Source organism: Chelmon rostratus, chromosome 17 (genome assembly GCF_017976325.1).
Source record: "Chelmon rostratus isolate fCheRos1 chromosome 17, fCheRos1.pri, whole genome shotgun sequence".
Classification (NCBI taxonomy): domain Eukaryota; kingdom Metazoa; phylum Chordata; class Actinopteri; order Chaetodontiformes; family Chaetodontidae; genus Chelmon; species Chelmon rostratus.
In genome coordinates, this window is record NC_055674.1 from 17,587,560 (window position 1) to 17,602,346 (window position 14,787).

Consider the following 14,787-nt stretch of genomic DNA (forward strand, 5'->3'; position numbering starts at 1 on the left):
ATGTCCCTGTCACCACAATTTAACTGTAATTATATAATTATGCAATCAGACACCTACACCTGGGTCAGTGGGAAGTCTAGGTAAACTGAAGGAACTGCAAGAATGTTATTTAGATTCCCTGAACCTACAGTGTCATACTGCTAAATCATATTTCAGGCCTAGAAGTAAGTAGGCAGTTCTTCCATAGCAGACTTTCTACAACATGATGCAACAAACTGGTAAATACCAATTAGGTAAAGCTCACAATGTTGAGTATTGACTGTAAGAGAATTTGTTACAGCTTTAGTTTTAGGAGTACTGACTAAATAACTTGGCTCATGCAGATTTCAAAAGTTATTAGAATTAATAGCTTGCCACATGAAATAACTTCACAACTGATGATTGGGCATTTCAACTATAGACAGCTGAAACTGACAGATACAAATGCAGCTACACAACTAACTCCTTGTCATGTAGAATATCAGGTAGTAGTTTGTGCTTTTATTGTTGAGATTTCGCCCACATCCGTCACATCAAACACTGGATAATGATATCAGAAGCAAAGGGAGGACGTCCTAAAATCAATCCGCACTGCCTCAGAAGTGGTTACTTGTCGTTTCCCACCCTGTCTTCTCCCCTGACTTAAAGTTCAGGAGCTGTCATAAAGAGATAAAACAGGTTTACCCCTGCAGCTGATGCAGAGGTGTCATAACTGTCATGATGCTCTCTGTGCCCCCACCTCTTCCCCCCATGCTAACACATAGGCACAAAGCAGCCAAACAGTCAGTGTATTGTTTAGTGAAAATGGGTTGTTGCCTGGGCAGAAAGAGGGTCAGTGCGTGCTGGAAGATCGAGGGGCCTGAAAGTTTGTGAGAATGAGAGGATTGCCAGTTTTGTTGTGGATGAAGCTGTATGATGATACTCCAGCCTCTGGTAGATGGAGAGGTGGATTATATCTGTTCACTGTGTGTGTATATGCATCATATGTATATGATAAAGACACCCCACTTGATAAAACTGCGGCTGGTTAATGAAACAGCAAAGATACAAACTAATGAAGAAGCATATTTTCCCCTGTCCCCCGTCATCAGGGAGAAGCCAGTTTGTACTGGAATCCATATCTGTGTGTTGCCACAGTCATGTTATTCATTTCTGAAAAACTGCTTTCATCTGTGAGTCTTTTGACTGGAGGAGACAGCGCCTCAGGGCGACGCTGCACCCCTTTCACGGGGCGATGGTGCAGCCCATGTGACACTCAGCAGCACCAACCACAGCGAGGCCACCGTCAGGTCGTCCTCAATCCATCTGAGGATACGACCGATATCTTATGACTTCTTCTTCTGCTCATTACTTTATGCCTCATTATGTTTAGCTTGTTGTGTTGTGACCATTCGTCATTAACCCTTTGATCACGCGGCACCTGGACTAAAAAGTTTGTCATTCATTTGTTGATTGGATTATTGGATCAGAGGACAATGACTTATGTTGATTAAGATGGTGTCATGCTTTAACTCTTCAGATCTTCTTTGTTATTTTACAGACCCTCTCTCTAACAAGTCATGCTATTCTGCTTTACATGAGATCAGAACCATCTAATTGCATCTTTGATAAATACACACACACACACACACACACACACACACACACACACACACACACACACACACACACACAATCTCCTTCAGCAGAATTCATGTTTTGTGCTTTTGCATCCAAACTTTTGTCCCAGTTCCACAGACGTTTCATAATTATTTGGTCTCTCATTGAGGTGAATCAGAATCTATACTGCTTAACAGGATGAGATCAGCTGAGTGTTCTGCAATACTAGAGTTCGATTTTTATCAGACCTTGTATCAGTATGTCTGGGAGAAACAAACATAACCCTTTCACCCAACATACAATGCTCTTGCTCTACTCTTGCTCTGCACCTTTGGGTGGCAGGGTGAGTTGATGGCTTCATCGACTGGCAGCTGCACATGCCACTCCTACCTGTTCCTGGGTCTGCTTCTGCTTTGACAGTTTGGTGCTCAGAATCAGCTTAAACTGATAAATAAACCTACCTAGGTCTTCTCTCTGGTTAACTCTCTTTATGGTTGGAATGTTTCAATCCCATTACAGCTGCAACCTGAAATTTATTTATTTATTTATTTTTTCAGTGGATGGGGTGAGTGTGGGGGATGAGAGGAGGAGGGTGGGTAGCGGGGTGGCAGGTTCTATGTGCAGAGGGAGTATGAGAGTCCCTTTGTATCCCAGTGAAGCTACAGGCCAGGCAGTTATGGGTAAGGCTCCCTCATTGCCCTGTTTCCCTCCTCCCTGAGCTCCCTTTCAATGGCCCTCTTTGTCTTTCCAAAGTATCACACAGCCGATTAAAGAGAGGGAATTAGGAGTCCGGCTTAACCCGCAACACACAGAGAAACACACACACACGCACACGATAACAAACTTGAAATATACATAGAGGCATGCATAACCAATCGTACCCCCATCTGGGGCTGGATTTGTTCAAGCTGAAGAAAACTTTCAGTTGCAGTAATCAGCCATAAAGTACAGTACATGAATGTGGATCTGACGACACGTCTGCTACTGTTGTAACACATCCCCACAGTCTCACACACTGGCTGCGCCTGCAGTGCCCCATCGCTCATGTTCAGCTTACCTCTGCTAATGGTCGGTCGTAGATTGCTGCAGCCAGCTAAAGTGAATTATCCATTAGCTGAATGGGTTATGCTGGGAATGTGTGCAGTGATCGAGTCACTGGATGCCATGACGATGTGCTTTTGTTTTCAGGATGTCCGATTTTTTATTTTTATTTATTTTTTGCTTTTGTTTCTATTCTGCAGTTATTCTTCAGACTGAGATGTTTATGGATAGATGATTGTTTATTATTTGCATTATTTGATCCACTGCAAAATTGTTTCAAGAGGCGGACTTGTATTAAAGCAGAAATAATAGGGCTTTATTTTAAGTGAGAGTAAAAGATCATTAGTCATCATCACATGTTTAGGCTTTCAGCCTTGCTGTTAGGAGCTGTGTTGCTGTGTTGTGCTGGCAACAGTTATACAAGAATGGAAAATGTGAAATATGGCAGGAACAGTCAAAAGTTTTCTTCGTAATGGAGAGAAACCAATAACAGCGCACACAAACAAAGCAAATATAAATAAAAAATGGCAAATTCAAAGCAACATTACAGATATCTCACACATAGCAACAAGGACATAAAATAAAATCTGATGCTTATGCTGGAGGTAAATGGTTAAATAAAAATGGGCTTTAAGCTTCGATGGACCGAGAATCAAAACAAGCAGTACTGCATGCATATGGTTTGGACCTGTGTCCAGTCATGATAAAGAATATTTAAATGATATACATGAAAACAAAGCAAATAAATGTTTTTCACTTACCCAGTGGGAGAGTAACATAGTTAAAATACAGTTGTGTTGAGGAAATGAGGGACAGGAATGACAAACAGTTAACCATAAAGAGCAAAGAGATGAGGAAAAAGATAAGACAGATGAACAAAAAGTCAAAAACTCTGGAAAGAAACACGATTTAACATAAAATACAGGTCGTTGCTTCTGTCTCATGTCTGACTAGCAGTTAGGACAAGGTACATTTTAGACTTAACGTTAGGCTGTGTTCAAACTTTCCTTGCTCAATCTCTGGCAGCTGTTTCTCAGCATTGACATCTTCAACACTGAAAATATCCCAGAACTTCTCTTAAAAGCTACACAACTACAATCAAAAGATTCACATTGAATACTGTTCTATGTACACATTTCAATGACACATTAAGGAAAAGAAAAGGCAGTGGTGCAGACTTTCAGTGGAGATAATAATGGCAAAAAAAGCAAAGGACAGTATTAATAAAGTGAATTGTTTAAACATTGAAAAAGCTTCTATCATGGATTCTGTGACAAATTGCGACCACGGTCAATGAAAATCAACTGTCCAAAGTACAAATATGTCTTTTATCATGAATGTTCTTTCTGAATACATCAAATATGACTGAAAATCAACACACTCATCAGTGCCATTTTGAAAAAGGCAAAAGAAGCTTTTGAGACCAATACATTTTTAAGTAACTTTCAATAAGTCACATTGGAAAAGTGTCGACAGCTAAGAGACAGCTAATTAGTGACAAAACGTAAGGTAGTTCTGGGTGTCACATTGGGAGAAACATCTGTACAATCTGTTTCTTCTTTACAAGTTTTGGTCTCAAAACTTTGGTCATTTCACAAATATCTCAAATCTGTACGCATCAATATACACGTGTACATTTGTCATTTCAAGTACATTGTATAAACTATCCTGATAACAGCCAGTCAACACCACAACTGTTTCCTCATCATGGGTTTGTGGCGTTTGTCTTCCACACATGCTCAGTGTGTGTACAAAAGGCATTTTAAGTGAACACAGTGTAATAATTTGAATTAATTAGGCACAAATGCGCCTCAGAAGCCAACAGAATGTTATCAGTATTTGTCGTATTGATTTTCAAAAGCAATACAAAACTGACATCTGTGTGATAAAAGGTCAGTCTTGCCTGAGGAGTGAATGTGCCACAGCCAAGTCGTTTGGCACTCCATACTTCTGGTACAAAAAACACGTTTCATATAGAATGTATTTGGCTACCTCTCAGTCACACCCTTCTCAATATAGATAATGGTCTTGCTAATTCCAAATGTGTACCACGGTCCCTGCTACTCCTGACCCCTTGTGGCTTGTGGGAGAGGGGTGTAGGCTGCAGTGTGCCTCCTCTGATACACATGGAGTCACCAAACTGACAGGGACATGATCCTTTACCACTTATGAACACTGCTTTGCGGCTGTAAACGTAACCTGGTACTCTGCGGCGGTGGTGGGTGGGTGTTTTTCCTCTGTGCTACCAAAGTAATACATTCTCTCACTACTACACTGTGTGCTCCGAATAATCAACCGTGCCTCAAAAGCACCACGCTCCAAGCTCATCCTTGAGCTGTGACAGCATTTCTGCCTCTGGGCGAGAGCAGAACGGGGTGTCTCCCCTCCTGCCTCCCCAGCCGACTCCCCCAGTGCCTGCCCACTCCCCCCGGCCCAGACCACCTTCACCATCGCAACCACCAACAGTGCTGTTGTTGCTGCTGCTCCTTGGGTCTGACATGGGGGCTGAACCTGCACCAGTGCCCTCTGTTCTCGTTGTCTGTCATGGCCGCGACAGTGTTGTGTAGACGGGCTGTTCCCAGTGCGTGGGGCTGTGAGACTGCGGCACGTTCGCTGGGTCAGTGATGGCAGTGTACAGGGGCCTCTGGGAGGGCCCCATGTAAGAGAAGGCGGAGTACAACCCAGAGGCCTGGCTGGAGTGGGTGTAGTATGACCCTGAGGCCTGGTGGTCAGCGTACTCAGCAAACTGAGCCCTGGAGGCCAGTGAGGGGAAGGCAGAACCGTAGTGAGGAAGGCTGAGGGGCGTGTAGGTGACATGGGAACCGGCTGAGGTTGCCTCTGTGAAGTGACCCCCGGCACCTCCAGCCTCGCTCTTGATCTGGGCCTTGGAGGGATCCGAGCCCAGAGGGGAGCCATGATGTTGCTGCGGCTGCTGCTGCTGCTTGGAGAGCCAGGCTGCTGAGTGTCCACTGGCCGCTGCCAGAGCTGAGGAGATGCCGTAAGTGTATGGAGAGGCTGGAGAGGATGTTGCAGCTGCTACTGCCCCAGCACTCTGCCCGACCCCCGGGTGCCCATTGGGGGGAAGGTACTGGTCAAACTCATTGACATCAAAAGGTTCCATGTTGACCATCACCTCATGGCTCATCTCACCAATGTCCACATTACCAAAGTCAATGTGAGGTTTCCCAGATCCTGGAGCACCTGAGCTTCCCTCTGCTCCCATTGTACCACGGGAGCCCCCATTCCCAGCACCCTCCCGTTTCCCATCCCCTGCCTTACCAGACTGAGGCTCGGTCTTGGGAGTGGTGGGAGGTGTGGGAGGACTGTGACTCTGACCTGTGGAGACACAAGAAAAGATATAGTTACTGTAGTCTTCTTGGCAGATTGAGGCAATTATCTCTGTGTGCCACACTGTCCAGTTGTGTCCAGACTGATCTAACAGGGTCTGTGACGGTGGGGTAGTCGAAGGGAGCAGGCAGCCCACCTGCAGCATGAGGGTGATGCCCCTCTGCCAGAGGGGACTGAGCTGCCCCACTGTGGACCACTTCCAGGTGGAGGCCCTTGTAGTGGGATTGGCTGTGGCTGACCTCACCCTCCGAATGGACGTCTGCCTCACTTCCTGACCCGGAACCAGGCTTTCCGTTCTTGCGACGTCGCGGCTGATATTTGTAGTCGGGATAGTCCTTCTTGTGCTGCTTCCTCAGCCTCTCTGCCTCCTCGATAAAGGGTCGCTTGTCACTCTCATTTAGAAGCCTTGGACAAAAAGAAAAGATGTTGGTCGATATGTTTGTTTACCGAATGAGGAACAGAAGAAAATGTGAATAATAAAAAAAATGCACATTAAGATGATTTAATAAGGCTTAATTATCTGGAGGAAGTCAAGAATCTGGATTAATGTGCATAAAAGAATATCAGCACACAGTATATGGGTCACAGATATGCTTGCCAACAAACTCAACAAGTTTGTTCCATTTTCAGTGCATATATGCTTCATTCACTACATCTGCACAGCTGCATCTAATGTCATGCCTGTGAGGGGCTTTTGACTGCTGGACAGTAATGAAATAATACAGGCCAAAGATGCATCCTGTCTGCAAACACGAAACTGAGCTCCTTGTTACTACCGCTAGCAGGAATGGCATGAGAAACCCCTGACCTTCCTCAGCCTCTGTGCTCATCGTGTTTCTGGGCCAATTAACCAATCATGCCTGTGCCAAGGTCAAGTCTTCATCCAATTAATGTTCAGTCCCCACAAGGTAAATTAATTTAACCTTTCTGACCTTCTTGTCAACAAATAGTGAGTGTTCTGTGTGAGAAAATAGAAACTGGAGGGGCGGTCTGACAAAACTTTAAACTTAAGGAGCTGCAGAAGTTCTGTGATCAAGAGGCAGCGATGTTGACAACTGGCTATCTGACAGAGCAGGTTTTTAGGAGGCTAACCGCAAAAATTCACTTTACTGTGGCTGACCCGGAATTATTAGCAATCCCAAACCACAATTTACATACTGAGCACAAGCGAATGTACTGAGTAAGAGAAGCAGGGCAATGTAAAATATTAAATTAGAATTAAAATGACACGGAAAGTCTTGCATTACTTTTAGGTTTGTAGGTTGAAGGTTTGAATTTGAGCTGGCAGGTTGTGAAAATGCCCTCTGATTCCTTCAGGAATGGCTGCATGGCCAGAAATTAAAGAGTGTGTGAAATTAGTCTGGGTTCAGGAACATGTGACTGCGGCACACTCCCAGTAACTACACACAATTGCTTCTCAATGGGCGAGCTGTGCCTACAAGTGGACAGTGAGACAATGTGGCACAGTTCTGGGACAGCCATGTCAGGCATCACATTTGTCACAGTACACATTTACAGCAACTATATGTTTTGCAGAAGGCATAGTACCACACATCAGCTTATGTGAGGGAACGTTATCACAATTATGTCCTTGTTCATGAGGAAATAAATACTAACCTAAACAAAATGGTCTGAAAAAAGTTACATAGTTATTAAAACTATAAAGACTCAAGATAAAACGAAACAAGCAGAGGTGTCTGGAAGCGCACAGTAATTTACACTGTGCTTGAACATTTTGACATGTAATATCAATCTACAAGTGCACAAAATCCTACACCACCCTTATTTCTTAATGTCAGCATCTGCACTCGAAGTTTGCCTGAAGTAAAATCCGTGGAAGAGTGATGATTCGGAAAACAAAGGACAATGAAGAAGAAATTGTGGGGAATTTGAGCACATGATGCAAAAACATCAGCTGATTGGGTTAGAGTGATACTGTTTTGCAAGCCAGACCATAGAAAACTAAGTTAGATTTTTTAAAAAGGTTTTTGGAAACTGCTACCCAGTTTCCTTTATTCTTGAAATGTTCAGATCCATCCTAATCTGGAACCTTTTCCCCTGACCTCAACCCTAAAAATAAACTCTGGCCCTTCTCTTTTGCCGTGATGTTTGTGCAAATGTGTTTCTTGAAAGCTGAGCTTTTATTCAGTATGCTGCTTTGTTAAAATAAAGTCAAAGGGCAGTAGGTGGTTTTTCTGAATTTTTTGGTGTCTCCATGGCTGCCCCCTAAGTGCTCTGCAATTAGTCTGCACCCCTGCCTACACCCTTCGCAGCTGTAGGCCTACTGCGAGAGTGAGCACAATCAGAACATTAGGGGACTGTCAGCCCATGTAGTGGCCTCCTCACCTCCACAGCTTCCCCAGGGTCTTGCTGAGCTCCGCGTTGTGCAGGTGCGGGTGTTGGTCGGCCAGTTTCCTCCGCGCCGCCTGCGCCCACACCATGAAGGCGTTCATGGGCCTCTTCACGTGCGGCTTGTTCTTGCTGCCGGAGTTCACGCGCACCGGCATTGGCACGAGGGTCCAGTCGTAGCAGTTGAGCACCTGGCTCACCGCGTCACGGATTTCTGCGGGGAAGCGCTCGTCCTCGTCGTCGGATTTGACGGAGGAGCAGCCCGCCGTGGTGTCGTCCAGGCCCGCCAGCTGCGGCTGCTGCTGCCGGTGTAGAGGCGAGTCCCCCCCGCCAGCCGCACCGGAGGAATGACCCGGTGACAGGGAGCGACTGTCGTCCGACATCCCGGGACTGAGCTCCACCTCCGATAAGCTCTGCTCCTCTCTGGACATCTTCCTAAACACACAAGCCTCCAGGTGCGCAGGTGATATAAGGCCTGTTCCTAAAATGCTTAGCTCTACCTGTCGGGTCCTTGTTGCTGTGTGTCCCTACAGTGACGCACGGTTTGCAGGTGACTGCTGTCTAATCTCTGGCCACCTCTAAGTTATAATATAAACTGCCAGTCTGTCTCTACTCTGAGCCTCCGTTGCAAAACTCTGTGAGGGTTCCACATTAAAGTTCTTTCCATCCGCGTTGTTGGTATCATAGGCGGCTCAGCGCGCACCTTGGACCCCAGTTTACCTGCTAACGCACAACTGTCTGCGCCAAACTCACCCGGTCTCACTTCCCTCCTGACTTCCCCTTCACTCTCTCCTCCGTTTGTCCCACGATTGAAATCCAATAGCGAGGACCTGAAACAGCAGAGTGATGGGTCACTTCAACAAGCCACAGGTAGAGAGTCAGTCCCTGCTACATGAACGAAAGCTTCACCAACACCTGTGCGCCCACTGACTGCAGAGGAGGTGCTGTAATCTGGTTAGTTTGAGTCAAGATCTCACTATGAGAGAAATTTGTGCTTGTAACCTAATTTCTTTCTCTCCACAACAGGAATAAAATCTCAAATACTCAGCCTGATTGCCCCACCCAATTTCTCTCAATAAAATCGTCCTGTTGTGGGCCCTCTCCAGCCACGTCCCCATATTGCCTCCACCTTTCACCCCACAGTCAGCAGCATAAAAAGTGCCACAAGTGATTCCTTTAGGCTAAACGTCTTGAGTGTTGGAGACATTTTCATGGAGGGCAAACCTACATTCATATTCACTAAAATCTGAGAAACAAAAGTGATCTTAAACAGTGTCGCTGGTGCACCTGGGGTCTCTTCAGTATTTATTTAAATTATGGAGCTGGACTTTATCAGAAAGGGTCAGATTTGCCACAAACTCCTCAAGATTCAAAGTGAAATTCTTCGTGTCCTTAATCCTGAAAGTGGTTCTGCATAAAGTTGTGGCCCAGCGTCAGGCTAAACGAGAATAACTACATGTATCTATTTATGTATACATACATATAAGTATAAGGACCTCTGTTCAGCTCCTGTATAGCGCAGGGCCCCCACCCCCTCCCAAACAAGCTACTGTTAAAGGTTTTGCAGTTATTCCAAGCTCCCCTGAGAGAAGGTGTTGGAATGATATGAGGCCGCAGCAGCAGCACAGACCTTGGATTTATACTCCGCACTTCTTGGATAAACATGGCCAGGCGCTGGAAATATAAACCCCGTGTGCGTGCGTGTCAGTACGCGTGTGCGCATTGGACACAGTCTGTTTGTTGGACAGGACCAGGTCTACCGGCCGGAGCAAAATGTGTCCTTGTTTTGTCCACTAAATCAACACCCCTGCCTCGAACTTCACGTCCTAAATCAGCGAACTTCCTGTGAACCAGCGACCCACAGCCCGCTGGTTTGTGCTCTACCTCGGCATCATATTGCAGGATAATTAGTGACATTATGAAGAAGCTTGTCAAGAGGCGGAATATGCCCACTTAACTCTCAGCTTACCTCCCCTTTATATTTTATACTGAAGACGCGTACACTGAGCATGTTTAAGTGACGTCTGTGAAGACTATCAGTCCTCCAGGTCATGGTTATCCAAGCTTGGTTGTAGATAATTAAAAAATTATGTATTTAGTATATAAATACATTTATATATGTCTTTCTGATAAACTACAGGCATATTAACCTCTACTTAGACTGCTTATTTCTGGGTACTACCTCTGCTGGTCGTCCGCTGTTCTTTAGTAACCTACAGAAAGCTTTTTAACAAATCAGTAATGTTAAAAATGGTATTTGGCTCTGTTGGCTCATTGCAGTTAAATTACAGATTATATGTCTTGTAATAAAAGTGTAATAAAACCCATCTTTTAATTAACGCCAGAGTGGAATCGTATCCATTTCCAGCAGAGGGGCATGTTAAAGCTTCACCATCTGTCCGAGGCGCATTAATAATAGTATTCGCCTGCCACCTGGTCAGTCAGGCCACCTCGCAGGCGCGTCTCCAAAGCGTTCCCGCTGCAGAGGCGCGGTGCGTAAACACCGCGCGGAAGGCTCCGAGCGCCTCATTGCGCACGTGTCGCCTGTTTGCAGGATACACTCTTGCTACTCTAATAGAATAAAGGAAATAGCGATGACCGTGAATCACTTGACTGGATGCTGATCATTTCCTTTCGTCACTGAGTACATTCATTGCAAAGCATGTTATCTCTTAAGCAAATAGCGCCTCAAACTGGAAACAAACAAGCGTCAAGTAAGTCGTCTATCCACTGGGCATCAGCCGACAGTAGCAAATGCCATTTGATTTATTGTCTAATAATATAACCCATTATATATTAATTGTTTTCGACACAGGCCTCAAATCACGCTTCTTATTAATTTACATTGCTGAGCACATTTACTGTTCGGCTGTGTGAACTCATTATCGCAGCTTGACTTGGCAGTAAATTGGCCTTAATTTGCTTGTTTGAAAAAGTTTTTTTCCCCCTCGTTTGTTTTTACAATAGCTCGTATTTACAGTGTCATCTAGTCCACACAGCTCCAAAACAACAGTGAATATAGGACAAACCAGCGCAAGATGTATTTAAATTCTAGTTCACTTGAACTTTAATCTAACGATGAAAAATAAACTGCATTTTTCTTTTCTTAGTATGAAAAGGTCTGAGTCTCTTTTCAATTAGTCGGACAGAGACAGCTTGAATTTGAAATTCGGTGTCAAGAAAGTCCAAACAAATGCTGATTAACAAGTAAAAACCAGTTTAAAACTGGAGCACTTGCTGCACTGATACAATAACGGCCTGTCATTAAAAGATTCACCACGACGCTGATCATGTTCATGATCATCACCCTTGTTAAAAGCAGGCAGAAATTGTTCTTGTGCTGAAATAAATGTAGTTACTGCATCATTCTTACACATGCACCCGAAATGTCCCAATGTCACACTATTAAAGATTCAGAACGAAAAAAAAACATTTTAGATCCTGAAAGAGTCGTTAATAATCATAATAATCATGCAACGTTAACGATTATCAGAGCTAAGATCACATCTCTAAATCTGAGTCGGCCTTCTTCTGTCTGATTCCGACGAGAAGCAGTGATCAGATCGCAGAGTCAGAGCAGCCACCAGCAGCAGAGAGGAAAGAGTTGGAAATGCTGAGCGCCTTACTTCAGTAATGAGAAAAGGAGGTCGCCGGTTTAGCACGAGAATCCGTGAGTTCCCGAGTTTCCAAAGTGACGCTCGCTCCCCAGCCCCCTCGCTCGCGCTGCCCGAGTATGAATGCCTGCTCTGTGTGTCGGTACCGGGGCTTAAAGAGCTCCTTGTATGAGGCTGAGAGAAAAAAATAAAAAAGATACTGGGGGGGACAAGTCTTAAAGGAGCAGCAAAACTGCACAGACGCAGGCTCGGAGACCTCTGATTGGTCGAAGAAACTCTCTCTCTCTCTCTCTCTCTCTCTCTCTCTCTCATCAAAGTCATGACGTTTTAAAAAAATGCAGAGGAATAAATTTTGTTTCTCCCAAATGAGTTCAGGTTGAATGCAGTCAGATGCGAGCGTGCGTAAATTTTGCGCACGAAATTTTACGCAAAGAATTTTGAACATGAGAAGCAAACAGAAGATTTCCATTGTATACATCTTCTGACGCCTTTACATTCGAGATGTGTTGCTGGTTTATGACAGGCCACATGTTTTACTCCAACACCCGGTTAGACAGGCCTTGATTTGGTGCTAACAACAGAGATTCCGGTTAACAACATCTGCGACTTTTCAGAGACCAACGTTTCATTTAGTTGGTTCCTTGGTTCCCTCCAGCAACCAAGCGACAACAAGCAGGCCTATTAAAATTCAAGCCATGCAGGAATCCAAGACCTTAGTTCAAACTGGATTCTAAAATGAACTCTTTAAAATTAAGAGTGTGGAGCTTGCAATTCATCACGAGTGCGATATTTGACTGATCTGACGCAGTTTAATTTCATATTTGGGAACACGCTCGGAGGCAGCACGGCCCTCTGTCACTGACGGACCCACAGATTTAGCTCTATCACAGGCCCGATCTTTTCCTGAGAGGGGAAAAAGGGGAGAACTGCCCCACAAACAGATAAATGATCGTTTGTTTTAAATGAACGTCCGGAAAGGTCAGGGTTAATTAATTTGCATCAGGAATTGCAGACACTAAATCACATTGGGAGGTCGTTCTAGTATTTTAATAGGCAAAACTGTTCAGGTGGGAGCACAAATGTATGCGCTGCTGAAGGTGTGAATTAGTTTTTCACCACCACATCACAGGTGTAGACAACATTCAGAGGCCCTGCGTGGCGCGGACAGTGCACCTCTTCATGTTCATGTGTGACTTCTCTAATTGCATCAGCGCCTCTGACTGAGAGCCACAGAGCGCGCCTTTAAAACCAAGTGTTGGTCGAAACGCAGCGGAGACTGGAGGGGAGACGATGGGCCGCGCGGAGACAAACACGAGCGCTGTCCTTCTCAACAATGACCCCTTGTATCCCCGCCATGCGACACACTGGCACCCAATCCAAAAATCACCGCTTTTTTCAGTACCCATTAATGCTGACTGCGATAAGGGAATCCTAAGCATGAGAGCATCTCTCTGTCTGATTCTCTGCCCCTCTCATCCCCCCTCTGCCCTCCTTTCTTTGCGTCCTTTGTTTTATCTCAGGTGAATCCAAATCATGTGATCAAAACGAGCACCCCCTTCCCCTTACATGAAAAAAAGGAAAGAAAAAGTGGGGAACAAAAAGCAGTTCTGTGCATATGAAAAAAGAAAAGAAAAGGAGGAAAAAGCTTGTGTCTTGCCTTCTTCTGCCACTCTTTGTCCGCGTCTCAACAAACTGACATATAGAGAAAAATGGTCCAGGAGCGCGGGGACTCGGCCCGGGGAGCGGCGGTGGGACTGCGCGGCTCCCGGAGCTTTAAACCGGGGGCCTTCTGAGAGCCACTCCGAGGATCAGTGTCCCGCTGTGGAGCGGAGGATTTGCGGCCCAGCCTCTGTTTGACGTGAGTGTTGGTTTTAGTGTGTGTGTGTGTGTGTGTGTGCGCAAATGATGAAGGCGAGTTAACAGGCCCAACGAAGACGCGTTTTCTGCATGAAGTGATGACGATAGGTGAGAGCAAAAATGTCAATTCATGTCAGACGTTACTATGGCTACTACATGTCTGAGAGAAATATGCTGCGTTATGACACAAAAAGAAACTGGGTCGGGTGTGATGTTCCGGTCATAACTTTGATATATCTAACGCTGCGGGAAAACGCACCAGCGCGCGTTTTTTTTTTTTTTCACATGTTGTCCGGTCAACAGAGGACGTCATTTATTCTTGCTTCTTAAATTCCTAAAATGTTAGAAATGACGCTTTAATCCAGTCCGCAGACTCCGTTCACACAGAAAAATTAAATTAAGCGAAGAGATCAGTCACGTCGACAGGAAGAGTTTTATAACAAGGAAGAAAATACAGTCATTGTGAAAAACCTTCGCTTGCAGGTATGCTGCTCATTAGAAAAACTGCAGTTGTGCTTAAATAATTCTAGTTGCTTTATTTTTTTAAAACGAAAAAAACTTACATTGGACGCAACTTTCCAAATAGCAAAATATAAATTTCACAAAGCCTAAAAGAAATCGGCCTGAGTGAAAAGAGACGCGACATGGTGGATTTTTAAGAAAAAAATATCTATTCACTGTGTGTGTGTGCGTGTGTGTGTCTACTCCCCGTGAACAGTAATTAAAACCTTCAGATTATTGCCATGAATACACGTTGACGGTCTTAAGGTTAGTTTTAGTCTGAGTGCTGTTTTGTGATGTTTGGGTCATAACAGTAGTGGATCTTCTGCGATTGATTACCAAATGAATGATTTGGTTTCGCCCTCCGCAGCTGTTGAGTCTCACTCTGCACTCCAAAAACGAAAAGATTAATATACACACAAACTAATTGGTACAAACGCGTCCTGTTATGTGACGGAGATGATGCAGCTTGTTGTGAAGCAGGTTGTTTGGGTCGTTG

At 44.8% G+C, this 14,787-nt stretch overlaps 1 protein-coding gene across 2 annotated transcripts; it reads right to left on the minus strand.

Moving 5' to 3' along the window:
• Positions 1-5,106: 5,106 nt before the first annotated feature.
• sox10 (SRY-box transcription factor 10) lies at positions 5,107-12,040 on the minus strand. Of its 2 annotated transcripts, none has more exons than XM_041957597.1 (4): positions 11,943-12,040; positions 8,314-9,146; positions 6,212-6,372; positions 5,107-5,955 (listed from the first exon to the last, which is right to left on the minus strand). In XM_041957597.1, the coding sequence occupies exons 2-4, from the start codon at positions 8,745-8,747 to the stop codon at positions 5,162-5,164; spliced, it is 1,389 nt and encodes a 462-aa protein (XP_041813531.1). In that variant the 5' UTR covers positions 8,748-9,146; positions 11,943-12,040; the 3' UTR covers positions 5,107-5,161. The 2 variants fall into 2 exon arrangements, with proteins under 2 accessions (XP_041813531.1, XP_041813530.1); XM_041957596.1 differs by having other exon boundaries at positions 6,104-6,372.
• Positions 12,041-14,787: the final 2,747 nt, after the last annotated feature.

Coding starts and splice junctions, on each gene's coding strand:
- sox10 (XM_041957596.1), bottom strand. CDS start 8,747: ATGTCCAGAGAGGAGCAGAGCTTATCGGAGGTGGAGCTCAGTCCCGGG. Junction 6,373..8,313: donor ACCCTGGGGAAGCTGTGGAG/GTGAGGAGGCCA, acceptor TTTTTGTCCAAG/GCTTCTAAATGAGAGTGACA. Junction 5,956..6,103: donor GCATCACCCTCATGCTGCAG/GTGGGCTGCCTG, acceptor GTGTCTCCACAG/GTCAGAGTCACAGTCCTCCC.